We start from the raw sequence: 18,863 nt of genomic DNA on the forward strand, positions 1-18,863 counted from the left end.
GCCAAATCGGTGGCCAAAAATACCGATTGCCGATTGTTATGAAAACTTGAAATCGGCCCCAATTAATCGGCCATTCCAATTAATCGGTCGACCTCTAGTTTGGAACTCTCTCTCTCTCTACCGCACCTGCTGTCTCTAACTCTGAATGATTGGCTATGAAAAGCCAACTGACATTTACTCCTGAGGTGCTGACCTGTTGCACCCTCTACAACCACTGTGATTATTATTATCTGACCCTGCTGGTCATCTATGAATGTTTGAACATCTTGGCCATGTTCTGTTATAATCTCCACCCGGCACAGCCAGAAGAGAACTGGCCACCCCTCAGAGCCTGGTTCCTCTCTAGGTTTCTTCCTAGGTTCTGGCCTTTCTAGGGAGTTTTTCCTAGCCACCGTGCTTCTACATCTGCATTGCTTGTTGTTTGGGGTTTTAGGCTGGGTTTCTGTGCAGCACTTTGTGACATCAGCTGATGTAAAAAGGGTTTTATAAATACATTTGATTGATTGATTTATTGGAGCAAAGTACAGAGAGATCCTTGATGAAAACCTGCTCCAGAGGGCTCAGGACCTCAGACTGGGGCAAAGGTTCACCTTCCAACAGGAAAACGACCCTAAGCACACAGCCAAGACAATGCAGGAGTGGCTTCAGGACAAGTCTCTGAATGTCCTTAAGTGGCCCAGCCAGAGCCCGGACTGTAACCCGATCGAACATCTCTGGAGAGACCTGAGAATAGCTGTGGAGCGACGCTCCCCATCAAACCTGAAAGAGCTTGAGAGGATCTGCAGAGAAGAATGGGAGATACTCCCCAAATACAGGTGTGCCAAGCTTGTAGCGTCATACCCAAGAAGACTTGAGGTTGTAATCACTGCCAAAGGTGCTTCAACAAAGTACTGATAAAGGGTCTGAATAATTATATAAATGTGATATTTCTGGGGGGGTTTTATACATTTGCTAAAATTTCTAAAAACCTGTTTTTGCTTTGTCATTATGGGGTATTATGTGTAGATTGATGTACATTTTAGAATAAGGTTGTAACTTAAAATGTGGTAAGAGTCAAGGGGTCTGAATATTTTCCGAATGCAATTTATGTACTTGTAAATGTTTCAATTGACCAATTCAGCCATTTGGGTTACATTTGGGCAAACTCGTAAGGGACACCTTGGAGACTTCACACTAAATATTATGTAGCTCTCTAATTCCTGAATGTATCAGTCTGAAACTTCGCACACACATGTTGCCCTGTTGTGGACAACATCTACATTCTCTCCAGCTTCCTATATCAATGTATGGCCTTTCTTTTGCATTTCAAAGATGACGCAACAACAATAAAAATTGAAAACGCATATTTTTTGGTTTGTTTGATCTTTTACAAGATCTATTGTGTTTGTATTGTCCTAAATGAATTTCACATCTCCACAAACTTCAAAGTGTTTCTGTTCAAATAGTATCAAGAATATGCATATCCTTGCTTCAGGTCCTGGTGCTACAGGCAGTTAGATTTGGGTATGTCATTTTATGCGGAAATTGAGATGAAGGGTCCTGTCCAGATAAGGTTATCAACCCCCATGAGCTCAACACCACTGGTCTTATTAAGGGCACGAAGCAACAAAGACCTACTTCTCTCTCTCAGCTGTACAATATTCCTCTTTATACTCTGCATTCAGTCCTCTCAGTAGACAGGGCCCATATTCACAAAGCTTCTCAGAGTAGAATTGCTTTGTTGTTGTTGTTATTGTAGTTGCTGTTGTTAAAGTAGCTAAAGCACAAACAAATTGGACCCACCAGGCTAACATAATAAAAAATCCCCAACAAAATTTGTCTGTTTAAAAAATCGAATCAAATTGTATTGGTCACATGCGCCTAATACAACAGGTGTAGAGTTTACAGTGAAATGCTTACTTACAAGCCCATTCCCAACAGTTAAAAAGTAAGAGAAATATTTGCTAAATAAAAATGTGGAAATTGTAACATAATAAAAACTATAAAAAGAGAGAGAGACTACCTCAATCATCTTAACTGGAACAACCATCTCAGTAATGGGTGCAATAAATCCAATTACTAACAGATTGAATTGGTGTAGAAATGTTGTATGTTATTTATCTTTGTGTAGCATAAAATGAATCAACCAAGCAATGTACATGCAAAAACACATATTACAGTAAAACAAACAATTCTGAAAATCTCCCTGCAATAGAGCATGCTGGGATGGTTCTATGTAGAACCCTTCTTGCCTTCCAAAGAATCTTTCTTGCCTTCCAAAGAATGATCAAAGAACCCTTGCTTCCAAAAACATATTTAGGATGTTAAAGGTTCTAGGTAGAACCCTTTGCCTTACAAAGAACCCTTGTGTAACCCTTTATTCTAAGAGTGTACCTCGTACCCCCACACATTGACTTGGTCCTTGGTATATAAATCGTCTCTATTCTAGTAGTCATCCTGAATTGAAGTTGCAGGTGATTAACAATTCTATGTTTTAGATATCCTAACTCTGGCTGGATTCCAATAGGAATTACACATCACTTTGCAAGCCAACATTGTGATTTGCAGGCCTGGTGTGGCCTATAAACCAGGAGAATCCTAACACCACTGTGTTAGGGTATAATTATATATTATGTTGTCATAAATAATTTAATTTTAAAGGCTAATAAGGCTGGTGGAACCATTCACAGAGGGTTCTAGGAAGAATCCTTGGATGAAAGAATGGTTCTTGGTACAACCTGTCATAGAGGGTTCTAGGTAGAACTATATACAGGGGGTTCTTTGAAAAACCCTACATAGAGGGTTCTAGCACCAAAAAGGGTTCCCTTATGGGGATAAACTGAAGAACCCTGTATGGTTCTAACCCTAACCCCTACCCTTTTTTTCTAAGAGTGTAGTTGAGGTAATTGAGGTAATATGAGTACATGTGGTTAGGGGTAAAAGTGACTAGGCAATCATGAAATAGTAATAGTCTCAATCCACCACATCCGCCTATTTCGGCCTTCCGCAACTGCGGTGGAAAGTGGCAGCGCTACAGCGCTGTTTGTTAGACCAGGAGACATTCCAAAAATCGTTTTTCTAACGAAAACGACAGACACTTCAAAACCTTATTCTTATGATACATTTTTTGATTGTCTTTGTTTCCATTTATGAATGTGTTATTCAATGTGTTTCTATGGGCTATAGTAGTAAACCCCCCCCCCCCCCAAAAAAAGGCTTTATGGGTTATATTCTCCCTCTGGAATAATTTAGTGTCATGACTGTCCTGTGAGGATCAGAATCGGTCAGATCAGACGGTGGGATTGTGACAGTAACCAGGCCTCTCTCTCTCTCCCACAGAGAGGAGAGGGGGAGGGCTGCTGGATGGTCGACCATTCACACTAGGTCGTAAATTACAAGAGAGGAATACTCTCTTTTACCCTTTACTATCAGCTAAAGGAATGTCCCTTTGTCTCCAAATACTTTTGCCAACCCAAAACTGTAAAGTCCAAAAAGTGAACACCGGAAGAATATTCCTAACATCAGAACATGGGGAATGATGAGAGATGGTCTATGGAAAACTAATGTCTATTTTGTGATGTCATAATGTTTTTAAATAAAAATGGTATAACGAAAATACTGTAACTTGAAAAGTATACACACTGTATATGTCAGGTTTTCATCATATATGTTGTGCGTGAGACATGAACAATTCTGAAAGTATTTTTGTTAAAGATAGTAATGTGATTTTAGTTTTCTAACGAGAACCTAGTTTTGATGATACTTTGCACCAGTAAGTAGCCACGCCCCAAGGGAGCTCAGATATCGTGTCAAGATGATAGAACGCCCCTTTTATGCTGAGTGCATAAAGGCTTGGAAGAGAAATTAACATCAGACCAGGAAACGTGAGGCTGAGAGCTACACGTTTGAAATGGTTGAAACTTTGAACCTCAACACGAGGTGAAGAAGATAACCTCACCTACCAGACCAGGAGATTGCCAGTCTGCAGCTGTGCGTGTAAAGTGGTTTGGAACTTTGAATACCAGCATGGGGGGGGGGGGCGACGAGAACTCCCCTCTCAGACAATCACTGGTACAGCTAAGTAGCTGTTCTGAGGAAACACCCCAGGGAGACCAGACAACTAAGAAGAAGGACATGTTGACCTCTGGTGGACAATCAGAGCATGTACAAGTGGGCTGCAGAAAGGCCCAACTAAACCCTTTCCAAGCAGGCTTGGTTCCGACAGAGATAAAAGACGAACGATTAATGGGAGAATAGTTATAGAATGTGTCCACAATAAGTGTCCTTTTATCTCTCTCTCTCTCTCTCTCTCTTTTCCCCACCACTCTTCATTTGTTGTGTATAAACCGCCATATTTTGTCAGTCCACTAGGGACCTTTGTCTCATGTAGTAAGTGTGTGTGTGTGTGTGTGTGTGTGTGTATTCTGTCTTATTATTTAGTTAGCTAGTAAATAAATAATTAAACCAGTTTGTGTAGTACTGAATAATGAGCAAACGCTGGGGTTTTAGCAGATCCAATTAGGTTACGACTGGTCAGAATGAGGATATGATAAGAGGTAATGATTAATAAGATGACTGTGCATCGATGCAATAGATATATACCTTGTAGAGTTTAATTCTAGAGATGGTAACTCTTTAAACAACTTCTTCCATGGTGTCCCAAATCCTAATGAGTTAATCGTTACATGATTAATTTAATCGGGTAACAATTAAACATAGTTAGTGGATTAAATAAATAACAGTCATCATTGTCTCTGAGCTGTTGTGGATAAAACTGATGGGTTCTGACTTTAAACTTGAAATATTAAATATCCTTATTCATGTTACTGAGGGAGAGCTGGGAATGCAGAACGTTTACATTCTGTCAGAACATGTTATTGTTAAACATCAGGTATCCTATGGAAAGGAGAAGGGCCACAGTCTGGTTTCAGTCAACAGATAAGGTAGGACAGTGGTGAGTTGGGGAGGAGTGAGAAATTTGGGCCAAGGTCAGGTCAGATGAAGTGAGAAAGAACAGGCATCACTAAAGTCCTGTCTAGCAACAGAGATGTATTGGCTGTCCAGATGTGTAAGGGAGAGACTCAGCATAGGAGGAAGGTTTAAATACCAGTACTTGTATAAATATGTCTTGGTCTTATGCAGCTGTGTGAGCCAGTGGGGGAATAAACTTGGTTTGAGCTTTACTAGTCGTCTGTGAGTTTTACTCTGTTTACTTAACAAAACCAACTATTAAATTGCAGACACTATTTTAAAAACCTGATTATATTAAAGCACTGGGATGGACTGGTTAGGTTATTATGAGCCAAATGGCAGACTGGTTAGGTGGCCTTTCACATCTTGGCAATGTGCTGTTTCCAGATGCCAATCAGGGTGCTGTATACATTAAGTACACAGACAAACTGTTGACCTTTAGTGGGTAGCGCGGGGAGGCCATGAAAGCAATCTGCCTGTGTAATAATGACCTGTCAGAGCTCAGCCTGCAACTGCAGGACAGGAAAACAACATAAACTAATCTACAAAGCACAGGTGTGTGTGTGTGTGTGTGTGTGTGTGTGTGTGTGTGTGTGTGTGTGTGTGTGTGTGTGTGTGTGTGTGTGTGTGTGTGTGTGTGTGTGTGTGTGTGTGTGTGTGTGTATAATGTGGGCATTAAGATAATGATTTTTTCTTATAAGCGCCTGGTGTAGGTGGGCTGAGGGGGAGGGGAAGGGTGTGTGTAATGTTCTGTTGCTGTGTGTTAAAGGTGTGTGTGGAGAGGGTAGGGTGTGTGGTGTGGCGTGTGCACTATGGTAATTTTTATTTCCTTATTTATTAATTTATTTCACCTTTATTTAACCAGGTAGGCAAGTTGAGAACAAGTTCTCATTTACAATTGGGACCTGGCCAAGATAAAGCAAAGCAGTTTGACACATACAACAACACAGAGTTACACATGGAGTAAAACAAACATACAGTCAATAATATAGTAGAAAAATAAGTCTATCTACAAAGTGAGCAAATGAGGTGAGATAAGGGAGGTAAAGGCAAAAAAGGTCATGGTGGCGACGTAAATACAATATAGCTAATGTCATAGTTATGTTGTTACAAAAGCTACATTGGTACCTGCAACCTTTAGAAACTCACGCTGAAACATATCAAGGTCTTTGCACAAGGTGTGTTGCAAGAAAATACATCTGCTTAAAAATGTGTACATACATGTACCCTACAGTATGTTTGTATATATGTCTGAGATGTTATATGTTTATATGTACCTTTGTGTGTGTGTGTGTGTGTGTGAGTACGTGCATGCTTGTGTGCCTGCCTGTGTGTGAGCATGTTTGTGTCGCTCTCACCTGTTTCTCATTCTCGTCCTCCAGTCGTAGCCTATCCTCTATGCAGCTCCTAGCCTGTAGGAAGACCTTCCTCTGAGCACGCTCAGTCAGCACCCTGACAAACACTCCAGACAGGTTGACAATGGTGAACAGCACCGTGTTGGCCACCATCTGCAAATCACACAGAGCACAAACAGACATGTACACAGTCAGTGGTATGTATGTGTGTGTGTATGGTGGGAGGGAGAGAGAGAGAGAGACAGAGAGAGAGAGAGACAGAGAGCGAGAGAGACACAGAGAGAGAGAGACACAGACATGTACTAGTCTGTGGCAACCTAAATTCCAGCACACAGAGGGACAAACACCTGCCTGGAGGTGACAGCATTCCCTCCCCCATATGCCCCCCTAGGCACAACTATGATAACAAAAACAGGTCACAATTCCTGCAGCTCTATCGCACGATGGGTATGTACATAGTCAATGGTAGGCTTCCAGTGGGACTCCTATGGTAGGTACACCTATTGCTCATCTCTTGGCAGTAGTACTGTAGACTACGTTATCACTGACCTCAACCCAGAGTCTCTCAGAGCGTTCACAGTCAGCCCACTGACACCCATATCAGATCACAGCAAAATCACAGTCTACTTGAACAGTGCAATACTCAATCATGAGGCATCAAAGCCAAAGGAACTGAGTAATATTAAGAAATGCTATAGATGGAAGGAATGTAGTGTGGAAACCTACCAAAAAACAATTAGGCAACAACAAATTCAATCCCTGTTTCTACACCTGCATTGCTTGCTGTTTGGGGTTTTAGACTGGGTTTCTGTACAGAACTTTGAGATATCAAAGAAGGGCTTTATAAATACATTTGATTTGATTTTAGACAACTTCCTGGACAAAACATTCCACTGTAACAGTGAAGTTACTTGGCAGTAGAAAATCTTAACAATGTATTTGCCTCAGCTTCCCTATCAAAAAATATAAACAATTCAAACAGAAATCAGAAGAAAATGAACAACAATGACAAATGGTTTGATGAAGAATGCAAAAACCTAAGAAAGAAATTGAGAAACCTGTCCAACCAAAAGCATAGAGACCCAGAAAACCTGAGTATGTGCCTTCACTATGGTGAATCACTAAAACAATACAGAAATACACTATGGAAAAAGAAGGAACAGCACATCAGAAATCAGCTCAATGTAATTGAAGAATCCCTAGACTCTAACCACTTCTGGGAAAATTGTAAAACACTAAACAAACAACAATACGAAGAATTATCTATCCAAAATGGAGATGTATGGGTAAACCACTTCTCCAATCTTTTTGGCTCTATAACAAAGAACAAACAGCAAAAACATATACATGATCAAATACACATCTTAGAATAAACTTTTAAAGACTACCAGAACCCACTAGATTCTCCAATTACCTTGAATGAACTACAGGACAAAATAAAAACCCTCCAACCAAAAAAGGCCTGTGGTGTTGATGGTATCCTCAATGAAATGATGAAATATACAGACAACAAATTCCAATTGGCTATACTAAAACTCTTTAACATCATCCTTAGCTCTGGTATCTTCCCCATTATTTGGAACCAAGGACTGATCACCCCAATCCACAAAAGTGGAGACAAATTTGAACTCAATAACTACTGTGGGATATGCGTCAACAGCAACCTTGGGAAAATCCTCTGCATTATCATTAACAGCAGACTCGTACATTTCCTCAGTGAAAACAATGTACAGGGCAAATCTCAAATTGGCTTTTTACCAAATTATCGTACGACAGACCACATATTCAACCTGCACACCCTAATTGACAAACAAACAATCCATAACAAAGGCAAAGTCTTCTCATACTTTGTTGATTTCAAAAAAGCCTTCGACTCAATTTGGCATGAAAAAACACACACATTTCTTCCCACAGGGCCGTGGCGTGAGACAGGGATGCAGCTTAAACCCCACCCTCTTCAAAATATATATCAACGAATTGGGGAGGGCACTAGAACATTCTGCAGCACCCAGCCTCACCATACTAGAATCTGAAGTCAAATGTTTACTGTTTGCTGATGATCTGGTGCTACTGTCACCAACCAAGGAGGGCCTACAGCAGCACCTAGATATTCTGCACAGATTCTGCCAGACCTGGGCCCTGACAGTAAATCTCAGTAAGACCAAAATAATGGTGTTCCAAGAAAAGGTCCAGTCTCCAGGACCACAAATACAAATTCCATCTAGACACCGTTGCTCTAGAGCACACAAACAACTATACATACCTTGGCCTAAACATCAGCGCCGCAGATAACTTCTACAAAGCTGTGAACGACCTGAGAGAAAAGGCAAGAAGGGCATTCTATGCCATCAAAAGGAACATCAAATTTAACATACCAATTAAGATCTGGCTAAAAGTACTTGAATCAGGTATAGAACCCATTGCCCTTTATGGTTGTGAGGTCTGGGGTCTGCTCACCAACCAATAATTCACAAAATGGGACAAACACCAAATTGAGACTCTGCATGCAGAATTCTACAAAAATATCCTCCGTATACAACGTAATACACAAAATAATGCATGCAGAGCAGAATTAGGCCGATACCCATTCATTATCAAAATCCCAAAAATAGCTGTTAAATTCTACAATCACCTAAAAGGAAGCGATTCCCAAACCTTCCATAACAAAGCCATCACCTACAGATAGATGAACCTGGAGAAGAGTCCCCTAAGCAAGCTGGTCCCCAGGACAGCGACACAATTAGACCCAACCAAATCATGAGAAAACAAAAAGATAATTACTTGACACATTGGAAAGAATTCACCAAAAAACTGAGCAAACTAGAATGCTATTTGGACCTAAATACCTGACCACTGTGACTGACCCAAACTTAAGGAAAGCTTTGAATATGTACAGACTCAGTGAGCATAGCCTTGCTATTGAGAAAGGCCGCCGTAGGCAGACCTATGTGCACTCTGCCGACAAAATGAGGTGGAAACTGAGCTGCACTTCCTAACCTCCTGCCTATGACCGTATTAGAGACACATATTTCCCTCAGATTACACAGATCCACAAAGAATTTGAAAACAAACCCGATTTTGATAAACTCCCATATCTACTGGGTGAAATACCACAGTGTGCCATTACAGCAGCAAGATTTGTGACCCGTTGCCACAAGAAAAGGGCAACCAGTGAAGTACAAACACCGTTGTAAATACAACCCATATTTATGTTTATTTATTTTCCCTTTTGTACTTTAATCATTTGCACATCATTACAACACTGTATATATACATAATATAACATTTGTTATGTCTTTATTCTTTTGGACTTCTGTGAGTGTAATGTTTCCTGTTTATTTTATTGTTTATTTCACTTTTGTATATTATCAACTTCACTTGCTTTGGCAATGTTAACATCTATTTTTTAAATTTATTTCACCTTTGTTTAACCAGGTAGGCAAGTTGAAAACAAGTTCTCATTTACAATTGCAACCTGGCCAAGATAAAGCAAAGCAGTTCGACACATACAACAACAGAGTTACACATGGAGTAAAACAAACATACAGTCAATAATACAGTAGAAAAATAAGTCTATATACAATGTGAGCAAATGAGGTGAGATAAGGGAGGTAAAGGTAAAAAAAGGCCATGATGGCGAAGTACATACAATATTGCAAGTAAAACACTGGAATGGTAGATTTGCAGCGGGAGAAAGTGCAAAGTAGAAATAGAAATAATGGGGTGCAAAGGAGCAAAATAAATAAATAAAGTAGGGGAAGAGGTAGTTGTTTGGGCTAAATTATAGATGAGCTATGTACAGGTGCAGTAATCTGTGAGCTGCTCTGACTGCTCTGATATGTTTCCCATGCCAATAAATCCCCTTGAATTGAATTGAAATGAATTGAGAGAGAGGTTGGGTAGGTAGGTCGGTGGGTGGGTGGGTGGGTGGGTAGGGGGTTGAGGGTGTTTGTAGGTGTCAAGGAATGGATCGGTTTCATTCTTACCATAGAAACCATGATTATTATTAAATTGCCAGTGTAGTCAAAAACAGGATTTTGTGTGTTTTAGATGTATCTCCACACTATGAGGTTGGAAAAATAATGTAAAATTGTGAAAATGATGAGAATGACATTTTAGTGTAAGAGCTGTATGAAATGACTGCCTGATACTTCAGCCTGTTTAGGTGGGATGGAGTTTTGGGTTTCCATGGTGATATCACCATGTGGTAAATTAGTTAATAGACCAATAAGAAAGATAGTTCATAAGCTCTATGCCAACAGCTAATTTGTAGTTTCCCTTCCCCAATCAGACTACTCCGAGACAAAATTCTTGCTTGAGATGTTGCCCTTTCCAAAGAAGCTATTGTTGTACATTTTAATTTAAAACAATCTCAGTAAGGTACAAAATTGGTGCCCAGAAATGATTTGATATTGAGACAAAAATGGCTGCATTGGACCTTTTAAAGTTGTAAATATCAACTTCAGTACAGGTGTGTGTAAAATGTACTGTTGAAGAAAACATTATAATAAAGCCGTAATAACATTTGCAATGTGGCATACAGTTGAGCAGAGGTTATTTTAGATTTTATTTCCATACATGGGGAAGATTTTTTAGCAGGGCCTGAAAGATTTCTTTGCCTTTTATGAACACATTGCATGCATTTCTATGACGTAGACTTGCATGAAATGCTTTTATAAAAGGTGATTGTATTTTGAAATTTGCAAAAGGCAAACATACAGCCGCAACCAACCATAGAAATATACTGAACAAAAATAAAAAAGCAACATTTAAAGTGTTGGTCCCATGTTTCATGAGTTGAAAAAAAAGATCCCAGAAGTTTAAAAAAAAATGGCACAAATTTGTTTACATTGCTTGTGCTGAGAACAATAAAAGGTCACTCTAAAATGTGAAGTTTTGTCACACAACACAATGCCACAGATGTCTCAAGTGTTGAGGGCGCTTGCAATTGGCATGCTGACTGCAGGAATGTCTACCAGAGCTGTTGCCAGAGAATTAAATGTTAATGTCTACCATAAGCCGCCTCCAAGTCGTTTTAATGAATTTGGCAGTACGTCCAACAGGCCTCACAACTGCAGATCACCTGTATGGCGTAGTGTGGGTGAACGGTTTGCTGATGTCAATGTTGTGAACAGAGTGCCCCATGGTGGCGATGGGGTTATAGGATGGGCAGGCATAAGCTACGGACAACGAACACAATTGCATTTTATCGATGGCAATTTTAAAGCACAGAAATACCGTGACGTAATCCTGAGGTCTATTGTCGTGCCATTCATCCTCCTCCATCACTTCATGTTTCAGCATGACAATGCATGGTCCCATGTCGCACGGATCCGTACTAGGGATGCACGATATATCGGTGAACATAACGGAGTCGGCCGATATTAGCTAAAAATGCCAACATCGGTATCGGCCCAATGTCTAGTTTAACGCTGATGTGCAAAACTGATGTCAAAGCTGACATGCATACCTATATAACGTAGGTACATGCCGTAATGACGCAACGTAAAATTTTGCGCTACACGTTCAACACAGCATTCCTAACCTAGCGCACAATGTCTGATGTGTGGATCAAGCAATCAACAAGTCGAGCAGTCACTTGAAAGAGTAAGAAAAATTCAGCGAGAAAACACAAAAGGCGAAATCCATTAAAGCCAAGATAATGGAATTCATGGCCCTTGACAATCAACCCTTCTTTGTCGTGGGTGATGTTGGCTTTTGCCGACTGGTCGAGCACAGGTACACACTACCAAGTGCGTTATTTTTCAGATGTTTCCCTACCTGAATTACACAGCAATAGAGTCACTGCTATTAGCTTCAAGACATACATTCTATGGAACACCGTTTGGGTCTTTGTGTGTCAAAAAAGATACAGTAGCACTGTCAAAGCTGTACAAAAATGTCTGCAAACAAGCAAACACCGGCGACAAACAATGTGTTTACAATACCGCGTTGGTAATAAAGCATTATTTGTTCGACCGCAACTTCTGGGGTAGCTAGCTTTAGCTTGGTACCTAGCTAGCACCAATACAACCAGCCTGAAAACAATGACCAGTAGAAACTGCATTCATTTTCATTATTCTTAGCAATGATTTAGAAATCCTTGTAAGTATTAGCTATGTTGGCACTTGTTGTTCGCCTATTGAAATGGAACTTTAGTTCATGAAAATAAATAGCTAGACAGCTACTTAACCCTGTTTCCCAAAGCTAACATTATAAGCAGCCAGCTAGCTTCATCTGGCTAGTGACGCTCGACCGGACTTGGTTATGTGTTGTGAAGCTAGCCACAATAAGGATTAGACACAATTGTGGAATTTGCGGTTTGCCTTCAAAATAAAATAATGTCCTTGACAGTGATGCAAATGAATACAAATAGTAGAATTATGCCAAACTTTTATTTTGAAGGCAAACAGCAAAGTCCACTACTGTGGCTAATCCTTTTTGTGGCTAGCTTCACATAGATGGGTCCGACCACCATTTATCAAATCAAAACTGTCTTATAAATTAGTGTTCTTTTAGATGGTGACACCTAGCTATAGAGTTTGCAAGCTAACTATCGCTACTGTAACAGATTATGCCATTTTGCTATGTTTTTGGGGAAGAACATTGTTTGCTTCTATGAAATAGCTAGATTTTATTTTATGACCAGCACTGTACAGTTCAAGTCAGGAAGTTTACATTTACATACACATACATTTAAACTCAGTTTTTCACAATTCCTGACATTTAATCCTAGTAATAATTCCCTGTCTTAGGTCAGTTAGGATCACCACTTTATTTTAAGAATGTGAAATGTCAGAATAAAAGTAGAGAGAATGATTTATTTCAGCTTTTATCTCTTTCATCACATTCCCAGTGGGTCAGAAGTTTACATACACTCAATTAGTATTTGGTAGCATTGCCTTTAAATTGTTTAACTTGGGTCAAACGTTTCAGGTATCCTTCTACAAGCTTCCCACAATAAGTTGGGTGAATCTTTGCCCATTTCTCCTGACAGAGCCGGTGTAACTGAGTCAGGTTTGTAGGCCTCCTTGCTCGCACACGCTTTTTCAGTTCTGCCCACAAATCTTCCATAGGATTGAGGTCAGGGCTTTGTGCTGGCCACTCAAAATACCTTGACTTTGTTGTCCTTAAGCCATTTTGCCACAACTTTGGAAGTATGCTTGGGGTCATTGTCCATTTGGAAGACTCATTTGCGACCAAGCTTTAACTTCCTGACTGATTTCTTGAGATGTTGCTTCAATATATCCACAAAATGTTCCTTCCTCTTGAAGCCATGTATTTTGTGAAGTGCACCAGTTCCTCCTGCAGCAAAGCACCCTGACAACATGATGCTGCCACCCCTGTGCTTCACGGTTGGGATGGTGTTCTTTGGCTTGCAAGCCTCCCCTTTTTCCTCCAAACATAACGATGGTCATTATGGCCAAGCAGTTATATTTTTGATTCATCAGACCAGAGGACATGTCTCCAAAAAGGGCGATCTTTGTCCCCATGTGCAGTTGCAAACCATAGTCTGGCATTTTTATGGCGGTTTTGGAGCAGTGGCTTCTTCCTTGCTGAGCGTCCTTTAATGTCGATATAGGACTCGTTTTACTGTGGCTATAGATACTTGTGTACCTGTTTCCTCCAGCATCTTCACAAGGTCCTTTGCTGTTGTTCTGGGATTGATTTGCACTTTTTACACCAAAGTTTGTCTATCTCTAGGAGACAGAATGTGTCTCCTTCCTCAGCAGTATGACGGCTGCATGGTCCCATGGTGTTTATGCATTTTTTGTACAGATGAACGTGGTACCTTCAGGTGTTTGTAAATTGCTCCCAAGGATGAACCAGACTTGTGGACGTCTACAATTTCTTTTCTGAGGTCTTGGCTGAATTCTTTTGATTTTCCCATGATGTCAAGCAAAGAGGCACTGAGTTTGAAGGTAGGCCTTGAAATACATCCACAAGTACACCTCCAATTGACTCAAATGATGTCAATTAGCCTATCAGAAGCTTCTAACGCCATGACATTTTCTGGAATTTTCCAAGCTGTTTAAAGGCACAGTCAACTAAGTGTATGTAAACTTCTGACCAACTGGAATTGCGATACAGTGAATTATAAGTGAAATATTCTGTCTGTAAACAATTGCTGGAAAAATTACTTATGTCATGCACAAAGTAGATCCTGGTTGAAAAATTAGTTTTAATGACTCCAACCAAAGTATATGTAAACTTCCGACTTCAACTGTACGTGTTTGGGGGTGTGAGTTGGAAGCAGACGTTACACTGTTCTGGCGGCTCAACACCCTATTAAGACACTCTATTTAGACACTTTAGACTCCAGCCACCCAAGTCATAGACTGTTCTCTCTGCTACCGCACGGCAAGCGGTACCGACACACCAAGTTTGGAACCAACAGGACCCTGAACAGCTTCTACCCCCAAGCTGCATAACTGATAAATAGTCTGGGTAGCTATTGGTTAACTATTTAACTAACTATCTGCATTGACCCTTTTTGCACTAACTCTTTTGACTCATCACATACGCTGCTGCTACTGTTTATTATCTATCCTGTTGCCTAGTCACTTTATCCCTACCTATATGTTCATATCTACTTCAATTACCTCATACCCCTGCATATTGACTCGGTACTGGTACCCCTTGTATATAGCCAAACTATCATTACTCACTGTGTATTTATTACATGTGGTTTTTTTAATTTATTATTTATATGTTTTTATCTCTGCATTGTTGGGAAGGGCCTGTAAGTACACCTGTTATTTACATTTTTACATTTACATTTAAGTAATTTAGCAGACGCTCTTATCCAGAGCGACTTACAAAATTGGTGCATTCACCTTATGATATCCAGTGGAACAACCACTTTACAATAGTGCATCTAAATGTTTTAGGGGGGGGGTTAGAATGATTACTTTATCCTATCCTAGGTATTCCTTAAAGAGGTGGGGTTTCAGGTGTCTCCGGAAGGTGGTGATTGACTCCGCTGTCCTGGCGTCGTGAGGGAGCTTGTTCCACCATAGGGGTGCCAGAGCAGCGAACAGTTTTGACTGGGCTGAGCGGGAACTGTGCTTCCTCAGAGGTAGGGGGGCCAGCAGGCCAGAGGTGGATGAGCGCAGTGCCCTCGTTTGGGTGTAGGGACTGATCAGAGCCTGAAGGTACGGAGGTGCCGTTCCCCTCACGGCTCCGTAGGCAAGCACCATGGTCTTGTAGCGGATGCGAGCTTCAACTGGAAGCCAGTGGAGAGAGCGGAGGAGCGGGGTGACGTGAGAGAACTTGGGAAGGTTGAACACCAGACGGGCTGCGGCGTTCTGGATGAGTTGTAGGGGTTTAATGGCACAGGCAGGGAGCCCAGCCAACAGCGAGTTGCAGTAATCCAGACGGGAGATGACAAGTGCCTGGATTAGGACCTGCGCCGCTTCCTGTGTGAGGCAGGGTCGTACTCTGCGAATAGCATGTGACAAATAACATTTCATTGGATTTGTTATTGTTTCCTTTATTTTGGCAATTCCCTGTATGCACTTGTGATAAAACTTAATCCACAGCTATTTTTGCCCCCTACGGGCTTGGGCTCAGGGGCTTCAGTACCTGTATCTGCATTAAGCCAGACCTGTCAATACCCAATACTAAGAACTGTATTTGTATTTTGTATGAAGACTTGCTTTTGTTTGACCTTTCTTTCTTTTCTGTTATCTGTTTCTGTTATTCTTTATTTATTTCTTTATTTTATGTCATTTGTTTTCTTTCTTTCATTTATCCTTTCTTAATTTATTTCATCCTTTCTTTTTTATCCTTTCTTTCCTAGTACACGGTGAATGCTCGTGGAAACCACATTGCCACATTTATCCTAAAGTCAGCATGCTATTCAAAACCACTTCAAATAAACCATTTCAAATAAAGCCCACACAAATTAATAAATAAAGCACACTTTTTATTAATAAATAAAGCCCACTGAAATGCCTCTTTATGTTCATTCTGCTACTTGTGTGCGTACAGTGATAATGCCTAGCATCAATTTGCTGAACTTGCCATTGGCTCAACTTACCCCAAGGCAAACATTTTGACTCTATTATCCCCACAGCTACAATGATGCACTTTCTTGCTAGGTTTAGGACCTCATATTGAAGCTTATAGAAAACCAAATTGAAGTATAGAACAATCTTAAAATTATCTACTTTCGTTTAGATACAAAGATCATAAAACCTCTAACACAGCACTATAAATAGACACTGGTATTCAACAGAACCTGGAGTGAAATGCGCTTTTTAACTATTCACACTGAAACAAAGTCTATAGGCTATAACAATGAAACCAGGGGACTTAATCATGGTGAGAGGGCTGGTTAGTTAGGGCAGGTTCTAAATTACAGAAAAACTAACCGGAGGTTCTAAACGAGAGTCTGACCGGGAGTACCGAAGATGCATGTCTTACCGGTCTCCAGAGCTTGTGTTTTCTGGCCGTGAATGATGTCACGGTGACGATGAAGTGGGAAACGGCCACCATCATACCAAACAGCACCGCGATCAGCGTCCGCACCGGGAGCAGCACGTACGCCACAAGAGTGACCAGCATGAGCTGCCACACCCCCTGCTCCGGGGTGACAGGAGCCTCCACGCCGGCGGCTCCAAGCGCGAGGGGGAACGGGCAGCAGAGGATCGCGAATGTGAAGCTGAAGAGCAGTACGAGCTTGGCGATCTGCTGCAGCTGCGTCACTTGCAGGTACTTGACGTTGGTGACGATGAAAAGCGAGACGAACACCACACAGTGCACGGGGTGAGAACCCTTGGACACTGTGAGCTGGGGACCGGACAGCAGCTCCATCAGCGCGAGCGACGAGGCGGCCACGATGAGCACCGCGAGGGCTTTGAGAGTGGCTGTCTGCTCCAGCTTCACGTTGTAGTTTTGGAAGAGTGCCTCGAGCTCGTTGCTGTCGAAATCGTCCTCGCACGCGATGGTTGTACTGGCGGTGGCCGAACAGTGACCCTCCTTCCGCCGGGTCTGGACTATTTCAAAAGGAATTTCCCCCATGTTTGGGCCATTCATAAAGCGGATTTTGCGAGCGCCCCCAGACTTCTCGGTGGGTCCCTCTCCTTTTATGAATTAAATGGGAGCCGCTCACAACCCATGCATCCTAGATTTCAGCGGCTCGACATGGAGAGGTGGAGGTTGTCAGTAGCGTGACAACGGAGCCCGCGACTTTAATATCTGCGCTCGCTGCTTTCCACGTTGACTCTTTTGTCGTCAGAAAAGTAGCCTGAACCATATGTGCCTTATGGGAGCGCCTCTCTCTCTCTCTCTCACTCCCCATCACTCTATCTCTCTCCTCATTCTCTCTCTCTTTTTTTCTCTCTGGAGGCGGACCACCTGCGGTGCTTTCTCTGCTTGGCAGACAGAGGTACGTGGAGGTACCAGAGAGGAGGAGGGGATCTTACGTTTCTGTTTTTTGGGACTCTACTGGATCACGCTTGCGCAGCTTGCCCTGCACAACATGGCACGTCTCCCCAAGACAAAAGTGAACATTCTGTCAAGTCAAAACCATAGGCTGCTTTCATTTGACAAACATGTTCTACTTTTCCAAAACAAGAGAGTTGCTTTTCCTCTACATCCCCTTACACAAGCACAGACAAGCGCACGCACACGTACACAAAGACAGAGAGAGAGATAGATCAATTGAGAAACCAAAACAAGCAGGTGAAAATTGCTCACGCCACCAGTGAGTGCCACGTGAACTTTTATAAAGCGCAACAACATCTGTCTTAGGTTTCTACAATTTCCTTTTGTTTCACCCCCCTTAAGCTCCTCATAACACAAACCGTCACCATTATGTAACAGTCTGGCAGGTGTTAAGGATTACCGTGTTTATCAATCCATTCTCGTGCATCTGGGGGCTGAATTGAATATCACCTCGCGTTAAGTGGATTTTGACATGCGCTTTAATGTGGTGAAGATCCCTAGTCAGGAGATGGCTCTGATATTAATCAGCTGCCTGGCCTTCAGTGTTAATTATACTAGGAAAGGGATAATACATCTCTCTCGCTCCCTCCCTCCCTCCCCATCTGTGTGTGTCTTTCTCTCCCCCTGTGGTGTGTGTGTATGTGTGTGTGTGTGTGTGTGTGTGTGTGTGTGTGTTTGCGTGCATTGTGTGTGTTATTCATCTTGATTAGAAATAGTGTCTTGTTTATTTTTATTTATTTATTCTTTATTATGACAGGGAATCACACTGAAACCAAGGCCTCTTTCTCAGTTGAGCTCTGGATACACATCAATGCATATAAAAAAAACACATCAATATACACTATATGCATCAATAATGCACATCAATATACTCATCAATACACTCAGAGAAAAACACAATTATAGAAAACAAACAGATTCTTCTATAAAAAAAGGTCCTCAGTCAGCCTTTTAAATTGCCCTAGAGGCAATTAATCACATTTTAGAGAGCCTTGGAGATAAAAAAAAAAAAAAAATTGAATCAGATTTAACTAACTCAGTGGAGATTGAAGGTATCTCCAGAGTTAGCCTTCCCTGAGACCGGGTCTGGTATCTCGTACGTCTGTA

At 41.4% G+C, this 18,863-nt stretch overlaps 1 protein-coding gene across 1 annotated transcript in view; it reads right to left on the minus strand.

The window, feature by feature from the left end:
* The window catches only part of LOC106584068 (adenylate cyclase type 1), an 80,153-nt gene extending 61,506 nt beyond the window's left edge, over nucleotides 1–18,647 (minus strand). Inside the window, exons 1-2 of the mRNA XM_045706355.1 lie at nucleotides 16,734–18,647; nucleotides 6,309–6,458 (exon numbers count right to left, since the gene is read on the minus strand). Coding sequence (XP_045562311.1) covers nucleotides 6,309–6,458; nucleotides 16,734–17,345 — 762 coding nt within the window. The 5' untranslated portion in view covers nucleotides 17,346–18,647. The remainder of the gene's footprint in view (nucleotides 1–6,308; nucleotides 6,459–16,733) is intronic.
* Nucleotides 18,648–18,863: the final 216 nt, after the last annotated feature.

Source organism: Salmo salar, chromosome ssa23 (assembly GCF_905237065.1).
Source record: "Salmo salar chromosome ssa23, Ssal_v3.1, whole genome shotgun sequence".
NCBI classification, from domain to species: domain Eukaryota; kingdom Metazoa; phylum Chordata; class Actinopteri; order Salmoniformes; family Salmonidae; genus Salmo; species Salmo salar.